The sequence below is a fragment of the Mytilus edulis genome, chromosome 8, assembly GCF_963676685.1.
Source record: "Mytilus edulis chromosome 8, xbMytEdul2.2, whole genome shotgun sequence".
In the NCBI taxonomy this organism is placed as follows: Eukaryota; Metazoa; Mollusca; class Bivalvia; order Mytilida; family Mytilidae; genus Mytilus; species Mytilus edulis.
The window spans coordinates 28,727,593-28,750,376 of NC_092351.1; the positions used below are offsets into that span (position 1 = coordinate 28,727,593).

Consider the following 22,784-nt stretch of genomic DNA (forward strand, 5'->3'; position numbering starts at 1 on the left):
CAACTTTTCATATAAATGATATTTCAAAGGGGCATATGCCCTTTTAAAATAGATTTGTGGTAAAAATTTTGATATGCATTTAAAAAAAAATGTGCAAAGAGAGTGTTCATAAGATAGGATGGATAAAGATGCCAAAGGAGTAGGTCCGGTAAGAGCCGATATTGGCCTCAAATTTCAGGTTCATCTAACCAAAGATTTTTGACACTTTTTAAACACTTAAGTGACTATTTCAATTGATTCAATCAGTTTATATAAAATATTTTAACTGATTTAGTAATTAAAAACGCTCCAATTCAAGCTTAAATTGGAAAATCTATCAAACATGCAAAAAAAAGTTACTTTACAGATGTTTTTTGTCAAAAATTAAAATGGACACATCCGTGTTCATCCTCAACCTTTATATATGTTATGTATTTTCATCAATCAACTTACAATTCAATATTATGAATGAACACAAATGTGGCCTCTTTCATTTAAGACGAAAACCGTCTAAAATATAACTAAAATGCTAAAATTGTGAACATTTCAGTCATTTAGCATGACTTAATGATGCTAGTGTGCATTGTATTGTAACAGCCCATATTTATGTAGCAGAAGCATTCTGCTTTCCAATAAATAGATAAAAGATTACATTTTCACAATTTTGTAAAACTGCTATATTTTGGGGGCCAAAAAGGCGTTTTCCTGAACCTACTCCTTTTCTATAAAACCCACATAGCAGTGCTCAGGGGACATTAAAAGAAAAACATTCCAATTTATGCTGCTGATGCACATTTTCCAATATATTTGTTTTTTATAATTCTGCATAAATATCCAACAAATAAATTTATACAACCATAAGCATAAGAGATATTCAAATAGATAAGAAAAATTGGAATGTGTTAGTGACAGATATCTACAACTTAATTGTTAGTGTCTCATTGTTGGCAATCATACCACATCTCCTTTTATTTATTTTTTAAGAAGAAAAAATGAGTCAGTACCTACTGTTATAATAATAGTTAGAAGTGCAAAGCAATTTATCGAAATAAACTTATGTAATAGATAAGGGAATAGATTTACTATTAATCTTTTGTTTACTTAAAAAATCATTTCTGTTTATTTAAATCTAGTCTGACAAGTGTCAAATTAATTTTTATAGCAAATCATCCTTGGGCAGGGGTGCATTATTGTACTACTAATTATACTACCCAGGTGAGTAGGGTGTAATACAAGCAATCTATAAAAACCTCTTAGTGCCATATCACCTACGCAAATTTAAACACAAAAAAGTACACCCAGTTCATATGAGAAAATTTTGTTTTATGTGTGCACTTGAAATTAAAATCTTATCTATTCAAAACATTGACAGAAAAAAAGCTTTCTTTACTTAAATTCTTACACTTGCACATGTCTTTGTAAGCTGATTTGGTAGGAGGTATTTATTCACATTTGATTCTTTAAATATTTGAAAAGAGGTGAAAAATGTAGGATGCTTATCAATCATTCAAAGGTATTTAACTTTTATAAAGATCTTAAATCATAATTGGAGCAGAAATGTTTTTTATGCCAACCATTGATAATCTGCAGAAATAGATATAAAGGTTGTATGTACATAATACAATAAGTCCTGTGCAAACACTTCACAATTAATTGGAGTAAAGAACTAAATATAAAAAAATGAAGTAATACTTTCATTTTTAAATCTCAGCAGCTTTTAAGTAAATGATACCAATTTAAGTGTTTTATTATCTTAAAATTTACATAAGCTCAATTATTTACTAGTTCACAAGTACAATTACCCCTCTATGATCAATAAATACACAAAAAAATGCATTATACAAAACAAAGCACTAGAACAGAAGCTAAGGTTTGTTGAGAGCAGTCATTCAGTATCACATGTATTACCAATGGCTGTATTTCACAGAAGAAAACAGTGGTCATAGACTCATAGCAAATTACTGCTGTTTGAATACCAACCTTAACACTTACCAAGCTGAAATATTTTCTGAAAATGTGTAAGTCTTTTGTTTATTTGCAAAAATTTGCACATAACATGCAACTTAGCTGCTGAGGCATATTGATTCCTTCAAATCTCAGATAGTGGATCATGGGGCAGGGTGGACAAATCTTATTGAGGTGCTGCAACCATTTTTCAAATATCAAAATAGATATAGGAACATGTGGTATGAGTGCCAATGAGACTCTCCATCAAAGCTATATACATGTATGTCATCTGGCTATAAAAAAAATCTGAATTCTTGATCACTTTTCTTATTTAGAGTTTCTCTCTTAGTATGTTTTATACTTTTCAAGATACATTGTAAGAGTCAATTACAAAATTGATTAGTAACAATAATGTGTCCATAGTACACAGATGCCCCACTCACATTATCATTTTCTATATTCAGTGGACCATGAAATTGGGATCAATACTCTAATTTATCATTAAAATTAGAAAGATCATATCATAGGGAACATGTGTTCTCAGGTTCAAGTTGATTAAACTTCAACTTCATTAAAAACTACCTTGTCCTTGACTAAAAACTTCAACCAAAAACTTTAACCAGAAGCAGGACAGACGGACATCCGAATCAACACACTGACTGAAAAACATAATGCCCATAACTGGGGCATAAAAATCGTAATTTAAGGGCAATAGCTCCTATTGATCAGGAATCACCTAACAGTTTTGGTCTATATAGAACCTCGGTTGATATCATCATTCAGAACATTTCTGCCCTGTCAGATTATCACTTTCTATAACTATTTCCAGATAATAGCTGACAAAACTTGCATTTTTACTCTATGTTCTCTTTTAGCCTGGATCAAGAGACACTTTTTTTCCAACAATAAACCCCAAAGAAATTATGGTCAACTTTTGCCCAGTATGAGAAGGAGATTTTTGTAAAAGTTAATTCAAAGTACTAAAGTTCTGAACATCAGATGATCGCAAGTTCTTGTGAATGGTCACATGCACTTGACTCAGAAAAAATCAAAGAGCTGAATAGCTCTGAGGGGAAAGACGGCCCTTGTTTCTATTTATTTTTGAGTTGGTTTTTTTTTGGGGGGGGGGGGGGGGGGGGGGAGGAGTATCTTTTGATAGTTTTCATATAAAGAATGAAAAAAAAAGAACAGCTAGAAGATGTAGAAAGGTTGACAATATTGAAATCAATTGTTGTTTATGTAACTTCTAAATCTAAACATTCGATTATAGTTGATAGCTTCTTATCTAAAATTCCTCCGAATTCTGTCATTTAACAACAACTACATTTTTTTTGAAATCTTAATAGTGTACGACTGAACTGCAGGCCTAAGGGCCATTTTCCATTTTTTTTTACAGTAAAATTTAAAAAAAAATTTCTTAAGAAGGTTAGGATTGAAAAATCTATTCAGTTTTAAATTTCCATTGATAAAGTTCCCAGTTACAACTCTCATCACAGGGATACAGGTACACATTTTAAGTGTTTATTTTAGTGGATAATTACTCATCAATTGAGGTGCTCCTGAATTGGAGGAAGATTCTCAAAACAGAGTTTTACAGAAAAAAATGAAAAAAAACGTTTTTCTCCCCAATCTCATGTATCCCCACGGACTTTGTTTACTTTGAAAGTTGTTGACCTACAAATTAAAGTATTGCATGTTGATGTTTGAATCATCTACAGCAAACATATTTATGTTTAAATTTAACAAATACCATTTTTTAATTAGTGCACAATCTGTGAGAATGATTTAAATAACCAGTGAAGGATATCCCTGCGTAGTGTGGCATTCCAACAATGACGTCACTATAAAATATAATGTAGGTTGGATATATTTAGAATATCTCGTCATAATGATTTTTCCGGATTGTAAAAGAAACGTAAATAGTGTAAAGGAGAGCTCAAGATACGATAATTTCGCGAGAAACAGAAGGGAAATGTGTAAAAAAGTGTTTAAAGTCAATTTATTCATTTGTGTGTCTCCTTCTCACCAATCTCAGTAAGATTTGTTGGGGTTTTTTCCACACTATAAAAACAAAATGAATGATGTGAGGGAATGTCACTCTGGTCAACCCCATAGGGGATTGACGGCTTGAAGCCGTCTTTCCCCAAAAATCACATCTGTATCTGAAAGTGATTCTAATGAACAGATATACATTTTTTCTGAGACAAGTTCATGCTTGAATGATGAATAAATGACAGGGAATTCAACCTCACTTTAATAACTATTATATTGTAATGATACAAATCAGTATACTCTGGTTTGTTGTTATGTATATTATAATATTATATTATATTAATGTTTGTATATAACAGCTACATGCATATATAATTTTTATCCATTTGTATATCATTCTCTTCTACTATTCTAATAATAGTGCAGTGCAAGTGCATGGTGGACACTCTTCTGTAATAATTTGATTTTTCTAACAGATTGGATTTGAGCAAGCATTCATATTTTCCGCAAAACGTTGAATCATATTGCCGCAATTTTGCTGTTTCCAAGTATCTTTAATATTTTAAGCATCAAAGACATTATAAACCCATATCTTATTCACCTTTTTTCTGTACATGAGTATAGATATTATCAATGATTTTTTACTTACATATATATATATTTCTAATGACAAAACATTTTCATATAACTAATTTATATTCAAAACAAAAATATTTTTATGAGTATTCAGTATTCATTGAAGAAATGAATTCATAACAAGCGATACAGAATGTAATTTTGCACTTGATAATGTCCTTGTATATAGTTCGGTTACCAGTCAAACACGAAAGTTACGTAAGTAGAAATCTCATCGGCAACAATACATTGGAATGCCCTCAAGGTCATCATGGTGTAAAAATGACACACAAAAACAATGGGCAAAGAGGATGCCAAGTGAAAGCAATAGCTCACATCGGCCATTTGTGCGAGGCGCAGATAAAGATGAAGACATAATCATGGAATGTCAATTTTCATAAATTTTTACACCAGCAACAGTTTTCACACTGAACCACAGGCCCAGCAGCCCAGGCTTGTAAAATTGCTCTTGGGCCTGCAAAAATTATTTCTACAGGCCAACAGAATCTAACTAAATTTTTCAAAAAATTGACTTCTGTGCCTGTAGACCAAAAAGTTCATCGTGAAGACTGCAGCAATTAAGAATTCAGATTTGAGAGCTAATAATGCTGTAGTAAGTGTCTGACGATTTGCAACCTATGAGTTATTTATACATTGTAGATATTGTATTGCTGATAATTTTTGCTATCAAAGGTTTCTCTCCATCCATTCACTTTCAAGACAACAATTTGATGTACAACAGATGCCAAGTGATGGGAAAATTAAGCTACACTTTGACTGAGGTGAGCTAAAATAAAAATAAAAAGTGGTGCACAACTTTGCATGATGCTGTGGAGTTATTTATTGTAATTGACAACTTTTGTGGATAGAGGAAAAACAAGTGTAACTGTGAGCTACTGCTCACTGATGATACCCCCACCGCAAGTGGATAATGTTAATAGTGTAAAAAAAAGTAAGTGTTCGGTAAACAAGAAGTTGCCGAGTGATGAATCTGAAAATGCATCACACAGTATAGCTGACTTATATAAACCCTGAAACCAAATTTTCAACTTGGCCATCATGTGTAAAATGATAGTAGTGTTCGGTAAACAGGAAGTTGTCGAGTGATGAATCTGAAAACGCATCACACGGTAAAGCTGACTTATATCAAGTCTGAAACCAAATATCAGAAATCCTGGTAGTGCAGTTCCTGAGAAAAATGTGACGAAAAATTTTCAACTTGGCTATCAGGTGTAAAAATGATACAAGTGTTCGGTAAACAGGAAGTTGTCGAGTGATGAATCTGAAAACGCATCACACAGTATAGTTGACTTATATCAAGCCTGAAACCAAATTTCAGAAATCCTGGTAGTGTAGTTCCTGAGAAAAATGTGACGAAAAATATTCATGGGACGGACGGACGGACAGACGGACGGACGGACTGATGGACTGACGGAAGGACAGACAGAGGTAAAACAGTATACCCCCCTTTTTTTCAAAGCAGGGGTATAACTATTATTTTTTTATATTAGATTGTGGCTTGCACTAAAATAAGAAAACCAGGAAATCAGTAATAAATCCACAGTAAAAACATGTTGTGAGTCTGTCAGGTGTATTTCTATTTCAATGAATGCTACAACTCCTGCATTGACAAAATTTATATATTTATGTAGTTTATACATTTGTAAGAATAACAGAGTCTGCAATTGCTATGGGATAATAGATAATAGAAATTAAACAGTAATTAGAATGAGGCCCACAATTACTATGAAGTAATTATATGAAATTTGTACCACTACTTGATAAGCTGTTAGAGAGTTATTACAAGTCACATTTTTAACATAGAAACAGGACAAAACATAAATTATTCCACCAATGAACAATTCCAATACATATGTTTATACCTACAAGAAGAAAAATTGTTAGGATTATATAATATATATATCTGTTTGAATGTCTATATATGTGGTGCTACATTGCATATGAATTATCTAAGAATTTCTTACCCTTCATAAAACAATCTGGCAAAGACTTCCAGGAGGAAGAGACTGATGATAACATGTGATATATTCTCTAAAGTATCATCACTGCTACACTCAGAACCAGCTAAGTCTATAATAACCAAGGTGAAGTCCAATAATATCAGTAACATCAACACTATACGGAACACAGGATGTTCTATCACTCTTTTTACAGAGGCCTGTAATGATCTACAAATATACAAAACAAAATTAGTTACATTTACATAACAATCAAACCAGTTTTTCTGTTATTCTCTTTATAGAGGTCGGTAATGATTTTTAAATATAACACCATACATGTAACTTATGATAGGAAACAAGATCTGCAGCAATTATTATTTATTTATAAAAGTTATATTAAAGTGTATAGAAAATTTGTTGAACATTTAAATTTATGGTTCACCTAGGGCCATAATCCATAAAATTTACAAAAACTATTACCCTACAAAAATGCAAAAATGTACAAATTATAATATAGACAATGAAATTCTTACTGACTGAGGGAAAGCTGTTGTTTGGCTGATGGATCATCAATATATTCAACACCTTGTTTTGTTTCTGTGGAGTATATTTTCAAGGTTCCTATGTCATCCTGGTCTTTGTCAACTTTAATGTGGACATCTTTAATATCAGATGATGTTTCATCTACAGCCTGAAGATCAACAGAAGTATGAGCATTTGATGTTTGGTCTTCTCCAAACCTTTCATAGTTATTCATTTTGTAAACTTTATCTGAAAGATAAAAGAGAAGGACTTATCATCCTGTCATGTTTGTAGAGACAATATCATTAATGTGAACATTGTATCAACATCATATATGTATATGCAAAATTAAAAAGCTGCAAAACAAAATTATTTTATTGACTGTAGCTAGTACGTCATGTACATACTAATGTCAAAAAAATAATGCAAATGCATGTATACTTAACATATGGTATAAGTCCTCACATTATATATTTGTAAAAATTGGATCTTCTCTGATATACATGTAACTACAGGTAGTCTAGTATGAAAGACTCTAGTGTCCCTCGTCTAGCTTTATGTACATGTATATCTTCAACAATGGACATCTCAAACATGTCAGACTGAATCCGACTAGAAGAAAATTCATGACAAAAAAAACATTTGTTGATATTGCAGATTATTTTTTCTGTTTACAGTTTTTCACAAACTACAAAAAAGCTTTCCAGACTATCTGTCCTATGAATAGAATACTAACAATTTCAGCAAAATTTGCCATTATCGTATATCTTTGTAGTCACCAGTTTTTTTGTACTCACACTCCAAATTCAACCAATCAAAATGCTTGATTTCATGTTTTGAGCATGATTTTTGTACTCCAAGCACTATAAAGCAAAGTTTTATGACTTCAACCCCTTGTCTTGCTGATCACATTTGCTATTTATCATTAATACTAAAATTAAAGGCATGCAGATTATAACAATTCTCCCGAGTTCAAAGTTGGGTGTATATAACAATTCCTTTTTGAATTATTTAATATTATATAAAACAACCCCTGCATGAGGTTACCAATTGAATGAAACAGAAATTTAACAATAACAGGAACAGTTAGTCTGATCGATCGATCAACCCCTCCCCCTTTTCAGCAGTTCTCACTCTCAGGCAGGCAGTGCACATCTCTTTTTCTTAAATTGAATTTTATTAACAATTTTCCTGTTTTGTTTGACTTCTCTGTGTTATTAATTCAATAATTCCAAAATAAATTACTGTATAACTTTAAAGACAATGTGAAGGAAAGGGGGTGGATGCTTGAAAAAAATCGTCTGCTAAAACTTTCTTTGTATTGTATTATACGTTTCAATTTATGATAGCATTTGTTAATGTTATGTTTCCCTGGTCTCTACCTTAGATTTTTAAGTAAATTAGTAAACTGCGGGCAATGTTCTTTTAGCCCATGATGTTCTATACGGTCTTTTTGTCAGTTCAATCTTGGTCCAAAAACTTTTACCAGTTTACAATCAGTTATAATGTCTAAACTCCTTTCATTGGATAAATCATTGAATCATAAACCAATCATAGTTCATTTCACATACAAACTACTTAAAAGAAAAAATCATATCGGACACATCTCTGGAAAAACGGATATCTTACTGAAAATGGGTGGTATGGGAGCTCGTATGGGAGTCTAAAATAAAAATGATAGAATTTGTTCATAATTTACCAAAACGTAGTATTTATCGAAATACGTTCAAAAATACAATAAAAATGACAGGTCACCGCACATTTTCTCAAGCTACAGGTTGTGACAAAATGACACATTTTGTATACAAAAAAAACACCATTTTGTGATTAGAAACTAAACAAAATGATAGAATTGGAAAATAATTTAGGAAAAGATAGCTTTAAGACAATTCTTTAAGAATATCAAAAGAAAAGATAGGGTCACCGTGCTGTTTTTACTGCCTTAAATACAAAATATAAAAATTCCATGTAGACATCTTCAGAAAGTGAACTGTTTTAGAGTTACCACCCCTTAAAATGTCCCATTTTAAAACATTTAAAAAAAAATCTACATTTCTAAAAATATTCTTATAATTGGTTCTTTTGAATGGAACTTCACCTTAAATATCTGGCATTTCTGCATCAAATTTTGCTTACTTGATTATGATAGATAATCTGGACAGTTAGGTTCTCCGTTTTTTACAATCCAAGATGACGAAAGACACCCATTTAATAAAAAAAAAAGGTGTTTCAATATGCAATATTGAAAAGATAGTCAATTATAAAATGCTAGTGCCAAAAAGTGTAAAGTACTACTTATTTAAAACAGAGACTTATCTAAATGCTGTAAAATATTTTGAAACTAAAAAACACCTCCCGCCATTGCTAATTATAGTGCTCATAAATTATATATATCGTAATAAATAATTTGTAATTTTTTTTAAAGCTGAAATTCTTTTTCTGATGGAATGTCTAACAGCAACGACAAATACTGTTAAATTCTGCTCTCAAATATGTTATAATTTTACTGAAAACATGATCGTGTAATAGAGGCATACATTAGTCACCTTACACATTTATTCTTTTTTTTTACTTGCATCATATGTTTTCTTGTAAAATAAACTTAAGTTAGCATAGAAAGTCCCTGGTTTGCCCGTAAAAGGGTACATATGATTCCTTAATTTGCTATTCAGTTAACAAAAATAATTCAGTATACCCCTAATGACTGAATTGTTTGAAAATACTTTCTTGTAGTATGAAATTATCTTTGAACTGAAAGAACGGGAAACTGCTAATCTCTGGAACCGTTTTCTGACACAACTCTGTTACGGTGACTGTTTCAAATATGTTACACACTCGATTATCAAAGTAAAAGAATATTTTTTTCGTTTTTAGCTTAAACCAATGAAACACAATTAGACACTTAGAAACGAAAATATATTGTACGCAAAAAATCTCTAAAAAAACTACAATACACAACAGTACATAGTCTAATCATATAAACACTAAGTCGCAGTTAGAAGCAGAACAAGAACATGTTTCATTACAAAGTAAGGGTCCACATGGGGCATACATAGAATGTATGTATTAGAAAAGGAATTGACTCAGCATAGATACACAAAATTTAAATACACAATCACGATACAATTAAACTGTACTAAAGCCTTTGGTTAATAGTATATAATATACATGTAGTTACACGAAAAAAAAATAGAGTTAACTCATATAGACTGATAAATTTCTAAACAGCATTAAGGATCTGATTGTCTTCACAGCCTAATAAATAGATGCATTTTTGCTGATTGTCCAGCCCAGACAGAGAAGTTATATTACGATACATAAGTAACCTTCAACGATCGCTATGATCTTAATCTCCCCGACTTTAGACAAACTTGGGATGATTTCAACAAAGACTTTCCCGAAAGTCTGCCATCAACATCGCGTTTTGTAATAGAAGTCTGAATCCAATGTTGTATAATAGGCATACAATATATATACTGAGAAATATCAGAAACGTTTTTAAAAGACTTGAAAAAATACCAAAACATTTCATTTATTTAGAATAGATCAAAACCAGCTTTAACATAGAATAGAGAATCGACACGGCGAATGTGTCAAATAGACAACATCCCGACCATATACTATAGCAGAAAACAGCTCAACGCCATCATGCCATGTTTCTTCAACGCACCCGAGCCGGCTTCTCGGCTCGCGCAAAAAAAAACTACTTCAGCGAAATGGACGACACACTAAACTCTTAAATATACAACAATTAATGAACCAAAAATTAAATTTAAACAAAACACACACACAAGAATAACAAGGTCTAGAGGTTGCTAACTAGGAACAGGATAAAAAAAGAAATACCGGAGAATTTGACTCATTTTGTATCAGATTTAGCCCCTTTTTTCTTCAATTTTTTTTTGTAAGGATTAAAGGGGGTTTACAAAATAGGGTGTTAAACTATCGGACACGTTCCAGCCAATTTAAACTTAAATGCATGTATATATATGTTATGGTATATAAACAAATTATAGAGTGGGTCAGTGGTTGTGTGAGTGTTTGCAATTTTGAAATGAATATGATATTAATATCTATAGTAAGGTACTGATTACACTGGACAAAATTGATTTTTTTAAACAACAAGACGGTAATTTTGTGGTCGTTATATTTATTAAACTTTGCTGGGAGTCATTCGTAAATGAAAACCACTCGTTACATTACTAATACTTTTAATAGCTCAATAAAGATTAAAGTCCATTACTTTTTTTCGATGTTTAATAACTGCTTTTATGTTTATATCTTTATTAATTTTGTCGGGTGAAAGACGAACTAATGTTGAAGGTATCCACAAATTCTATTAAGTCAAAGAGGTAGGGCCAATTTGCCGATGATTTTTTTCACAGAAGGGCCAATTTCAAAAAGTGCCGAAAGAATAAAATTTACTATAAAAACAAAAAATAAAAATGCTTTTTGATCAATATCTCGATTTACATATATTATGACATGTGTGATCAAAAGTTAATTTGACCCTAAAAAAGGATGAAAGTTCAATATGCGGATTTTCAGGTGTTTTTAGGTGAGAAAAACAGGGAATCCCCTCAGAAGGACATTTTAAACCAAAAAAAGTTATGCTTTTTATGACTGTTGTTATTCATACTACTTGTTCCCTCAAAAATGAAATTGGTTTAGAGTGTCCTTATTACATGAAAAACAACTTTTTAAAGAAAAAATTGTAACATCGATAAATTGTACCGATATAGCTGCTTAATAAGAGAGATATTTATAAGCATCGCCGTAGCTCCATTAGTAGAGCACAGAACTACTAATAAATGATAGTTTGAAAGAAAGGGTTCGAATCTCGCTCAGAATATTTGCATTTTTGTGTTGTTATATTAAATTTTAATGTTTCTATCATATTTTTTCGGATGTTTGCTTAATTCATAGAGTCATTCTGGTTCATTTTGACTATATAGTTTACTAGTTTATCATTTTACATGTATCAAAGAAAAAAATAATGTATTGCTTATTGTGTGCATTCCTAGACTATCCATACTCTTGACTTACTTTCTATCCATGTGGTTACATTTATTACATATATTCAAGGACCAACTGCCGTCAAACTGATGTAGGGGCCTGTACATAACCAATAACACGAGAATTAATTCTATAGCAATGAAACCTACATGTTGCGGGTGTTATATACACATAACTTAAAATAAGGCCATTGTATACAAGTTTCAAAACAACACAAACTATTTTTCGAAACCTTTTTTGAACATGGTATTATATGTAACAAATGCAGTCAACAACAAAGTTGTCGCCAATTTACAAACTGTTTAGATACTAGTACTGATATATTTACCACCGTCCCTACACCGGTACCTAAGTCATCAGAAAATAAAACAACACAACAGAACAATCAATTACACTACAAATCGTGATTGAAGGTAAAACATCAAGAAGCTGTTGCATCTGTATCACAACGAAGGTCCGATTTGTTAAAATGACAGAAAAGGCAATATAACATGTGTAAGTAACACAGGGTGATCTATGACCAACTGACGGTAAAATGTTCTCGGGTTAAAATATATACATGTAGTATCTTATCTTATCTTATAGGCGATAAAACCTTAAAAGACCAGGAAAATTACATATATACAGATATTTAGAATGAGAAAATCAAGATTTGAATTTGTTCCATGTTATTTGGCTCCTTGGCATGTTACGTGGTATGGCACCTTGCATAAAGGATGTTAATAATAAAATAAAATCAATATTAAAAAATCAATAGCCTTGGCCTTGTCTTTGTAGGAATACCTGTTCAAGGTATGAAAATAAATGATGTGACGTATTTTCATGTACTATAATTAACATCTATCGGGCTATTTAAAGCATGATTTACCTATCTAATCGAATGAAACAAATCGCCGGCAAATTGGCTCTACCTCTTTGTTTTCTTTCTTTAAGCATGTGCAAACAAATGAAGACAGGGTTTATCAAGCAGTCATCGTAAATAAAAAGATCTATCAAAGGTGTCTACCTGATAGGTGAAAGAAATCGTTACGTACCTTCTCAACCAAAACTTTTTTATCTTATATATATGGAGTTGATATTCCACTCTATTGGTAATATTTAGTCAGTTTGTTCGATGGTGTGCTACAGTTCATAGTTAACTTTTTTAGTTGCAATAAGGTAAGATAGCTTACTAATTGATATATTTTCAAAGAGGACAAAACGTTTCAAGAAGAAAATATTTGGTTTAGAGGGTTAATATTTTTTTCCTGTACGTAATGCACTAAATGTGTGGCGACAGAACTTGTAAACTGGTTCTAAGCTGGTTTCAGAACGTAATAATATATTGGCTAAGATGGAGATCAAATATCCTATTATTGAAAATTGAACTTAACAAAAGTTGTTTTCTTTTGTGTGTCATGTAAGAAGTTTAATTATTGTATTAAAACAAATGAATTTTAAAAATAACATGTTGACAATGTACTTTGCACAAATATCACGTATTTCATGTTTGTTTAGTTCTTAATATCTGTTAAATCTTAGTAACTTACTGGGTCTGGTACGTTAGAGAAAAACTAGATGATTAATGGTTTGATATAATATATGGGTTTTTTCAAATTTGATAACTATAAGTCGTCAAACCAAAAGATTTCATCGATTCATTATTATATATATATATATGTACAATTAACGGTGATTGCAGATCTAAGATTGTCTCTATTGGAATTTTTTCAATGGTAACTTTTTTTACTTAGGGCGATTTAAAATATAATATATAGACACACCTGTTTTTCGTGGATTATTGTAGGTTGAGCTCTTTTGGGTACTTTTGTCGTTTAATTGTTGTCTCGTGAACGTATATATCCATTTTCTCTTATTCGTACAGATCAGGCGCGGATCCAGAAGGGGGGGGGGGGTTCCGGGGGTTGGAACCCCCCCCCTTTTTTTTGGACGATCAATGCATTTGAATGGGGACATGTAATTGGAACCCCCCCTTTGTCCTGGGTTAGGACACCCCCCCCCCTTTTTAAAATAGCTGGATCCGCCCCTGCAGATGGATTTATCCTCAGTGGCGGTTCCAGGGGGAATTAGAGGGTTTGTCTTCTGTTAAATTGTTCCTTTTAAAATTGTTATACGATGATGACTGATGTACCCATATTCTGACTATTTTATTTATTGTGTCTGTTTAGTTAACGCATCAATGTAAATATAACGGAAATTGATGAGACTGTCATCAAAGTGAGAGGGTTAGCGCTATAAAACCAGGTTTAATCCACCATTTTCTACATTTGAAAATGCCTGTACCAAGTCAGGAATATGACAGTTCTTGTCCATTCGTTTTTGATGCGTTTTGTTATTTGATATTGCCATGTGATTATGGACTTTCCGAATTGATTTTCCTCTAAGTTCAGTATTTTTGTGATTTTACTTTTGACCCCCCATTTTTTGGGACGATCAATGCATTTAAATGTGGACATGAAGTTGGAACCCATCCTTTATCCTGGGTTGGGACTCTCCCCCTGGTTTATCCTGTGTTGAGACCCCCTTTTGAAAATGACTGGACCCACCCTTGATCCCGTGTACATGTATATCAAAATATTTTACAGGATAATTCTGGCACTTGCTTTCCTCTAAAAAAAAATGTTTAATTCACAACTGACTTTAATTCATAAGAATGTATGTAAACCTTATTTATTTTGTATACTCTACATACTCTTTTTTATTTTTTATTTTCTTGTTTAACTGTTTTTCACTTAATTTGAGCAAGATCCTTGATACAGCGTAAACCGTTCCAACATTTGAGGACGATATACTAATATTCGACCTCTTTAAGCATGTTGATACAGCTTAACAGAATGTATAGGCAGGCGCGGATCCAGAAGGGGGGGGGGTTCCGGGGGTTGGAACCCCCCTTTTTTTTGGACGATCAATGCATTTGAATGCGGACATGTAATTGGAACCCCCCCTTTGTACTGGGTTAGGAACCCCCCCTTTTTAAAATGGCTGGATCCATCCACCCCTGATAGGGCAAAACATCCTCTTGTTTTTTTTTGTTATGTTAACTGGATCTAAGAATAAAAAAAAATGTTATACATCCCCCTTTTTTTAATTAAAATTCTAAATTCTTATTGGAAATCGCGACCAAAATAAAGATACCTTAATATTACCAGGCGTAAAGATTATGACACATGACAAAAATTATCCATGAACCTTGTCTTCATATTTCAGTCATTCAGACCGTGTCAACTTTGAATAGAAATAGATTGATGTGCTGAATAACTGTGAAGTAATAGGATGACAAGTACAAAACGTTTAAAGCATTATAGATATACTTTCTCTCTTTATTTACAAAGAAAAAATGACATTCTATAGGGTGGTTATCTCTTATTCAAAACATCATCAAATACTTGTCAAATTTTATGACCATCATATTTCAACCTATTATGGTCGAATAAAATTTCTCATAGATAAAGTTATACGCCAATGCACATTTAAATCCTTGCCCTGTGAGATGCCTTATAACCGATCGGAATTTTGAAAAAAAGGAGGCAATACTTCGACGAAAGGATCATTTCTCACGTATCATTGGTTTTAACACTGAATTTGATGATATACGCATGTACAGCAAGTCCACGTGTCTGGCACAAGTATGAGACTTCTGAGCCATCTATTAAATAACATGCATATTTACCTGTAGCTTAATTACAATAACGTAGGTAAGCACTTTAACTTCATATTTTTCAGATGTTTGACGGATCTATTCACTTTTGCCTAGAGCTAAAACAGATCACTCTATATACTGCTTTTACCATATGATAAATTATAAACAAAAATGCTATGTAATAGTTTTGGAATAAACACAACACTAAGATTGCTATTTATTTATCTTTATGTTATTTTATTTTACTTTACCATGTGCCCAGTTTCAAACAAATGCCTTGACTAAACCTGCGATAGTCTGTTTGTCTCATCTCCGCTAGCCAAGGGTTACGATCCAGTCCCTCCTCCTCACAGGAGGGTACTGGATCGTAACCGTTGGGTACCGAAGATGATTTGTCTAAATTTATAATGAATAAAAATGCTTTTTGGGAGAAAAAAGATAAAAAAAATATTGTAGGTGACAATTTCATCGGTAATGAGATCAATTATACCCTGCATAATATTTGTTCTAGGACATTTGTAGCAACTATTGTTGAATGCAAAAGAGCTAATTTTTGATACCCGAATCTGGAGATCGTTTGAATCGTGTAATAAGATGTTTTACTCTTTATTCCTCACAGTAGACCTTTCGCCAACCATCGTTAATAAAGAACACCAACAAGACGTTTCTAGGCTTCGGAGGTTTTCTAGTTGTTTCATGCACTTCATACCCTTTTATATTTTCCAATCAACCATAGCGACAAATTGTGCAATACCATAAACTTTTAGTGTCATAGTTTTCGAATATGGTAGCATACATTTTTCGCATTTTTGATAGCTAATTAATAATGTTAAATGAAATGATTTTATTCTATAAACCAAAATTAAAGTTTAATCAAAATCCCTATAGCCTTTGTGTAAAGCACTGGCTAGAAGTATAAATATTGTTTCAAATATTAAATATTTCCTTACATAAAGATAATTCCATTAAATAGACAACTGCTACCAGTACATTCTTTAAATAAATGTGTATAAATAATCAAAACACTATTCACATAAGTTAAGACCTGTTATATTTTAGTCTAATACAATGTGTTAAAAAGGGTACTTCAAATTTTTCTTGTTTAATCACGGACAAGTATATGTATGGTAAGTTGACAAATCCGATATTCTGTTTAGGATTTAACAATAAAACTATTAGATTTTTCATAAACAATTTTAAGCTTGTTTGAAAATCAGTTTAGATCACTACAGTAAGCTAAAGCAGTTTAAGTGAAAAATTAGGTGTCACTCCTGCTTAATAAGAAATGAATTAAAATAATGTAAGCTTTACTTTAAAAAAATGCTGTTGGGTGGCAAAGATTGAAACATTGTCATTTGGGTTTTACACACTTTTTAGATCTGAGTGACTGAATAACAGATCTTTCTTATATTTATAGTCTGAGAGATTTATCACGTGACGGTAGTCGTCTGCCTGAACTAACTTCTAGTGTACACGGCTTTAGTTCAAGAAAATGGTTTTCTTCAAAAGAGCACAAACCATGCACACAAATGTTATATTCAAATTTTGTCTTTGGCAATTCATAATTTTACTATAACAACTCTACAACAGAAACATGTGATTCTCAAACAAGAAAAACTCTCTTCGTATGTTGCTTCGCCTCGTCGAGTCTCCTGAAACGTTGAGCAAACATTCCTCTGTATATAAGTCAACTTGGTGTCATTCTATTCCATCCAGACCACTTTGATGTATATTTATCATCCCAATCGGAGAGGTCTTGAGGAGTAACAACCGTCTAACATGTGACTCGGTTAAGACACCAACTGTTTATCAATTTACCAATAAAAATAACACTTTTGGTACGGAGGACAATTTACAAGTTATGAATTACACGGATTACGCATATAAAGATATAACACACAGGGGAATATTGAAGTAAATCATTTTTCAAAAGGATAGAAATGACTTGATTGAATATAGATTAAAATCTGAAATACGGAGCTTGCTCTATGACATAGAGTTTTTAAGTTTACGATAGACTTATTTAAATTAGTTTTTAACTTCATAAATGAGTGGATTTATCTCTTTTTGATATTTAATAAAGTTTGATTCACACTGCCAATCTTGAGAAATATGGTTACCTGTTTCTCAGTTTATTAACATGTTTAATGAAATGTAAAGAAGTCCGTTGATAGTTACACTTAAGCTGATAAATTCTATCAAACTACTGAAATATTTGCACGAGGTAACTCCCGGTTTAAGGTAAGATATTTATGTTTGTATATTTTGTCAGTAAATTGATTTACAACCACGAGGTGATTTTCATACAAGAAGGTGTAAGAATTTTAATTATATATTTCGTCTTTGTGTTTCTAAGAAACGTTATAAATCGATTTCTCATTCTGTCTGATTTTTTATTAAAAATTTCATAAAATGGTCAAGTTTAATGTAACATGCCAACACTCTGTCATTGTCTCCTTTTTTGTTTTCTTTTTTGTATTTTGCTTCTTTTTAAAAAATAAATATTTAACAATAAATCGGCTCCAAATGGAATCATTTTGTAAACCACCACACATGCCCCATGTACGTCCCAACAAAATACGGCAATGAATAACGAGAGGTGAAGACTTTCTCGAACATAATTTTATGACCATGGCCATTAACTACACTAACTGACATCGCATTATGACTTCAAAGTAATTACATAAAACATAAATGTTTATAAAATTCATATTTATATCGGTCAACTTTTACATGTTAAAACAATGTCTAATTGCAAATTAAAAGGAGCAAAAGGATACCAGGAAAAACGTGACAATTATTTGGTGTTATATCAACCCATTCACAGAACGATTAAATCAGATATTTCAAATAACTATAAACTCTCAATTTATCAATTATTTGTTTCTACTAAAACTAAAGCAAACTTGACCTTAGACATGTTTGACTATTCTATTTTGGTTTATTGATTTTGATATAAAATGAAGGAGATGTGCTATAATTGCCAGCAAGCAGGAAGCTAGTTGTTACAAGCCTTACAATGACCTATACGATTGCTTACATCCACGTCCTTTGCTTTCTGTATAACAGTTAGTTTTTAGGACGCATGCCGTATATATACTAGTAGTAGCTATACAGTAATACAATATCTCGAAGTTAATATACATTAAATGTTAAAGGCTTCCTAACCCTTTCAGCCTCGAGTGTTTTCCCAGAAACAAGAGTCTTGCGCATTGATATTGGTATTACGCAGTATATGATATTTTTAATTGTCAGGTTACTGCGGCTGAAGCATCCATATAACAAGGGAAATTTTCTTTGTCGAGGCAGTAAGTCGGACTTCATGTGGTTCCCTCAGATGTTTCTTTTGATTTGTGTATTTAAATCGTATTTATACGTATTTTTGAAAATCGGTAATCTATACTGTTGTTTCTTATATATTCATACAGCAGTTAAGATTAAAAAGTCGGTCAGTTTTTATCTTTAAATGATAAAAAGGTATGTAGGATAAGTGCTAAAGTGGCATACTTAGTAATATCCATATAATAAAATAATTTAAAAAAAAATGATAACGAACGATTACCACATACCACAGGGCAATCAACCATTTTGAATTATTATTTTTTTTCAGATATAAAGATGATAGAAGACAAATCAGTTTTGCTATGCTTACTTGGACTTTTGTCAACTTCATACGCATTCGATGCACCCAAAAGAAACTGTGAACTGAAGCCTGTTGATGAGAGCTTTGCTAAATATATGGATAATCCTGGAATAACATTGAATGAATTTTATTTCAAAATGAAGAACTATTCTCAAGATCCTTTATATCATAATACGGGAGAGAATTATAAACTTTGGCGGTGGCATCGAACTAGAACTCAGCATGGACGCACTTTACTCATGCTATCGTTTCATTATGATGTTCTTTCAATGACAATATTAACTATTGGTGTAGAACCTTCAGAAGTTCTACTGCAAGACAACCCGTTTGGTTGCTTCGGTAACATAACAGTTGATGAAAGGGGGGACTTATTACGAGAGCTAATACTCAATGACTTTTATGTAACTAAGAAAACTAGTTCTCAGATTGAATATGAATCTCATACAATGAGAGTTGTGTTTGCATGTAACTCTGTTGTCAAAAATTACCACGGGTATGGAAAGTTTATAAATAGATGTTGTAATTTAGAACCTAACGGACAGCTATTGTGTACTGATCAAGTAGAAGACGCTTGGATAACTTTGTTATATGTCTGCATAACGCTTGTAAAAGTTATGGTATTTTTATTTGGGCCGCTTATGATACCGAGTCATATGTATGATGTGTCCTACATGGCATCACAGTATGTTGTTAAACTTCAACAGGAACTTAAAATGAAGTTGTTTGTCACCGAAAGTGCTCAGACTTCTGTACGATATAAAACAAGATTAACAATACAAGATATATCAGAATGGACCAAATTCCAAGAAGTGTTAGGGCAATTTCCCATGGATGAAGTAATTCCAATCAAAATTCAAGAATTGAAAATAAAAGTTAAAGGAAAACGAGTAATTCCAGAAAACGAACCTCCAACGGGTCTATTGAGAACCCTTTTTGATAATCTAGTGCGATGTAAGGTTAAAACCTTGGACCCATTTAACGAATGTTGTGACCGTAGTGTGTATGCCAAGTTTGAACCTCAGTTTAAGCATAAATGTACTTGGCACATGTGCGCTCAGACTTTTATCCGAGTACTTATGGTATTTTTAATACCTATTCCATTTTATATGAGAATATTTCTGTATTATCAGTTCGAAGAAGGGGAGCTTTTAAATCGACGTAATTTTTCAAAATCCCAAGGTTTATCTGAATATTATGACTTTTACAGAACAAATATTATTCAACATTTATCACCGACACATGGCATATTTATCGCTGCTTATGTGTTTTATTTTCTAGCTTTTGTTTCCATCGCACTTCCAAGTAAGAGAGTGAGTGAAAAAGTCAAATCAATCGCGCGATGCTCATTTCAAGACATGCTTAATGTTGAAAGAACCAGTGTTCTTCAAGTATTGCTTAGAATTGGACTATGGCCCTTCAAAAACTGGGGTCTACTCGCCTTATTAACGGCACCTGTGTACACATGTGTGATGGCGCCAGCATGTTCTTTAATCTTTGCAGTCTATTGCTTACCGACTATTTATTTAACATACAGACTTTTCTATCATGCTAGAAATAAAATTGACTACAAAGAACAAAATGTGGACGACGAATCGCCATTGATAACACGTAAACCGAGTGTGGTTAAAATTAAGAAAATAAAAAAGAACATAACGAAAATAGACAAAACGGTTCATAAACGGCTAATGTCAATATCAGAAAATGAAGAACATATATTTCCTTGTACATGGGGAAGCGGGACAATTTATAACCTTCGGAGATTTATGGTTCAGATTTTAGTAGGTGTTTTTTGTGTATCGTGTTTATACTCATTTATTTTATTGGCTGTAGAGGCAACTGGTATATTTGTAGAAATAATGGCGTTTACCATGATGGGCATCATAGTTAATGCTGGAAGTACTTTGCGATACGTTTCAATGGCATTGTTAGTCTTAGTGTATATGCATGATTGCTATAATAATGTTTATGAAAGTTATTTGACGTTCAATAAAGCCGTTATAGATGATATCATGGACCGAGTAGAAGATCTTAAAACGGTTGCTAGTTTGCCATCCAGTATGCAAGAAAGCATTGGATTTACTGTGAAGCCGGTTGAGGCAGTTGATCGAATTCCAACTGCATTTATGTTTGACAAAACCGAACCAAGATGGCGAATAGGCCATCTTTTATTGTTTTTGGATTCATTTGACACTCCGAGAATACCACTTCGACTTTTTAAAAAGTTGTGTGAAGTGAGGGTACATGGAGCTCCTGGACCAGTGTATATAAATTTACTTCGAGCAACTGGTAAATTTTTTATTATAGTGGTGTTTTTATTCTTTGTTATGATTGTGGTCATGGCATTTGGGAACGTGCATCAAATCTCATCAACCAATCAAACGCTAGCTACACTAGCTGGCGGGTTTGTTCCGATGCTTTTGAAAAACATTTTACCTCGTAAATCTGTAAAATTAAACCTTAAGACTTTGAGCTTTAAGGGGCAGATAGATGAAGTTATTTGCGAATTTAAACAAAATTGGCCAGTTTGTGATCTGGTGATTGAAAAAGACGAACCAGAACCGAAAAATGACGATGAAGACCAGACTAGTGATATTGCTGATGAAAAAATTGGAAGTCCAGAATTGAAGCGTAAAAAAAGCTGTGAATCTATTTTAGATGCCAAGCAGGAAGACAAGGAAAAAGAAAAGGAGAAAGAAAAACCAAAAGAAAACATTTTAGAAAAGTACATGAAAGAGAACGCTGAGTGGAAAAATAAAGACAAAGATAAGAAAGACGGCAATGGAACAGACGATAGTGCACGCAATTCAATAGTAGACGAGAATTTTGTTGATCTGTTCGTCGATCTCAGTGTAGCCGAAACATCAGTACCATGGCAGATGCATGGCTCCACAGAATCGATAGCTTCTGCTTCAATGCTCCCCGACTCGGACTTTGTAACAATGGAATCCTCATTTACAGATACAATGCCACAAATCACAGTAGTTAATGGTGACCGTATTTGAAAATGATGAAATTGCAAACAGTATTGAACAGACTTTCCATAAATACAATCATTTGTAAATAAATTACTTGATACTCTAGCAGTGTGTATTAATCTTTCTTCTTTGTTGAAATATTTTCTATGATTTTTTATACAACACATCCAATCGCTATGACAAAACATAATAGGAGTAGCATATATAATTTGAGTGCAGTAATAAAAATAAAATGAAAAGAATGAAAAATGTTAAATCATGTAAAAAAATGTTTTTAGTTTAAAGTCAGCAGTTTGAATGTATTCACATATTCAAATGGCGTTTGTCAAGACTTCTAACAAAAACATCCTGACTTTATTTATGTGATGTGATTTATTAAAAATACATGTAATAACATTGAGAATGGAAACGAGGATTGTGTGAAAGAGACAACCCGTCCAAAGAGCAGAAAACAGCCCAATGCCACCAACGGGACTTCAACACAATGATAAAAT

General features: G+C 32.4%; 2 protein-coding genes across 2 annotated transcripts in view; one reads left to right on the plus strand and one right to left on the minus strand.

Annotated features, from left to right (window-relative positions):
• LOC139485281 (phosphatidylinositol 3,4,5-trisphosphate 3-phosphatase TPTE2-like) overlaps nucleotides 1-8,530 on the minus strand; it is a 29,718-nt gene extending 21,188 nt beyond the window's left edge. Inside the window, exons 1-3 of the mRNA XM_071269630.1 lie at nucleotides 8,399-8,530; nucleotides 7,028-7,265; nucleotides 6,519-6,722 (exon numbers count right to left, since the gene is read on the minus strand). Of these exons, the coding sequence (XP_071125731.1) occupies nucleotides 6,519-6,722; nucleotides 7,028-7,251 (428 nt within the window). The 5' untranslated portion in view covers nucleotides 7,252-7,265; nucleotides 8,399-8,530. The remainder of the gene's footprint in view (nucleotides 1-6,518; nucleotides 6,723-7,027; nucleotides 7,266-8,398) is intronic.
• A 4,575-nt stretch (nucleotides 8,531-13,105) lies between these two features.
• Nucleotides 13,106-22,395, plus strand: LOC139485282 (uncharacterized). The gene is made up of 2 exons (XM_071269631.1): nucleotides 13,106-13,190; nucleotides 19,283-22,395. The coding sequence occupies exon 2, from the start codon at nucleotides 19,291-19,293 to the stop codon at nucleotides 22,315-22,317; it is 3,027 nt and encodes a 1,008-aa protein (XP_071125732.1). The 5' UTR covers nucleotides 13,106-13,190; nucleotides 19,283-19,290; the 3' UTR covers nucleotides 22,318-22,395.
• The last annotated feature ends 389 nt before the right edge of the window (nucleotides 22,396-22,784 follow it).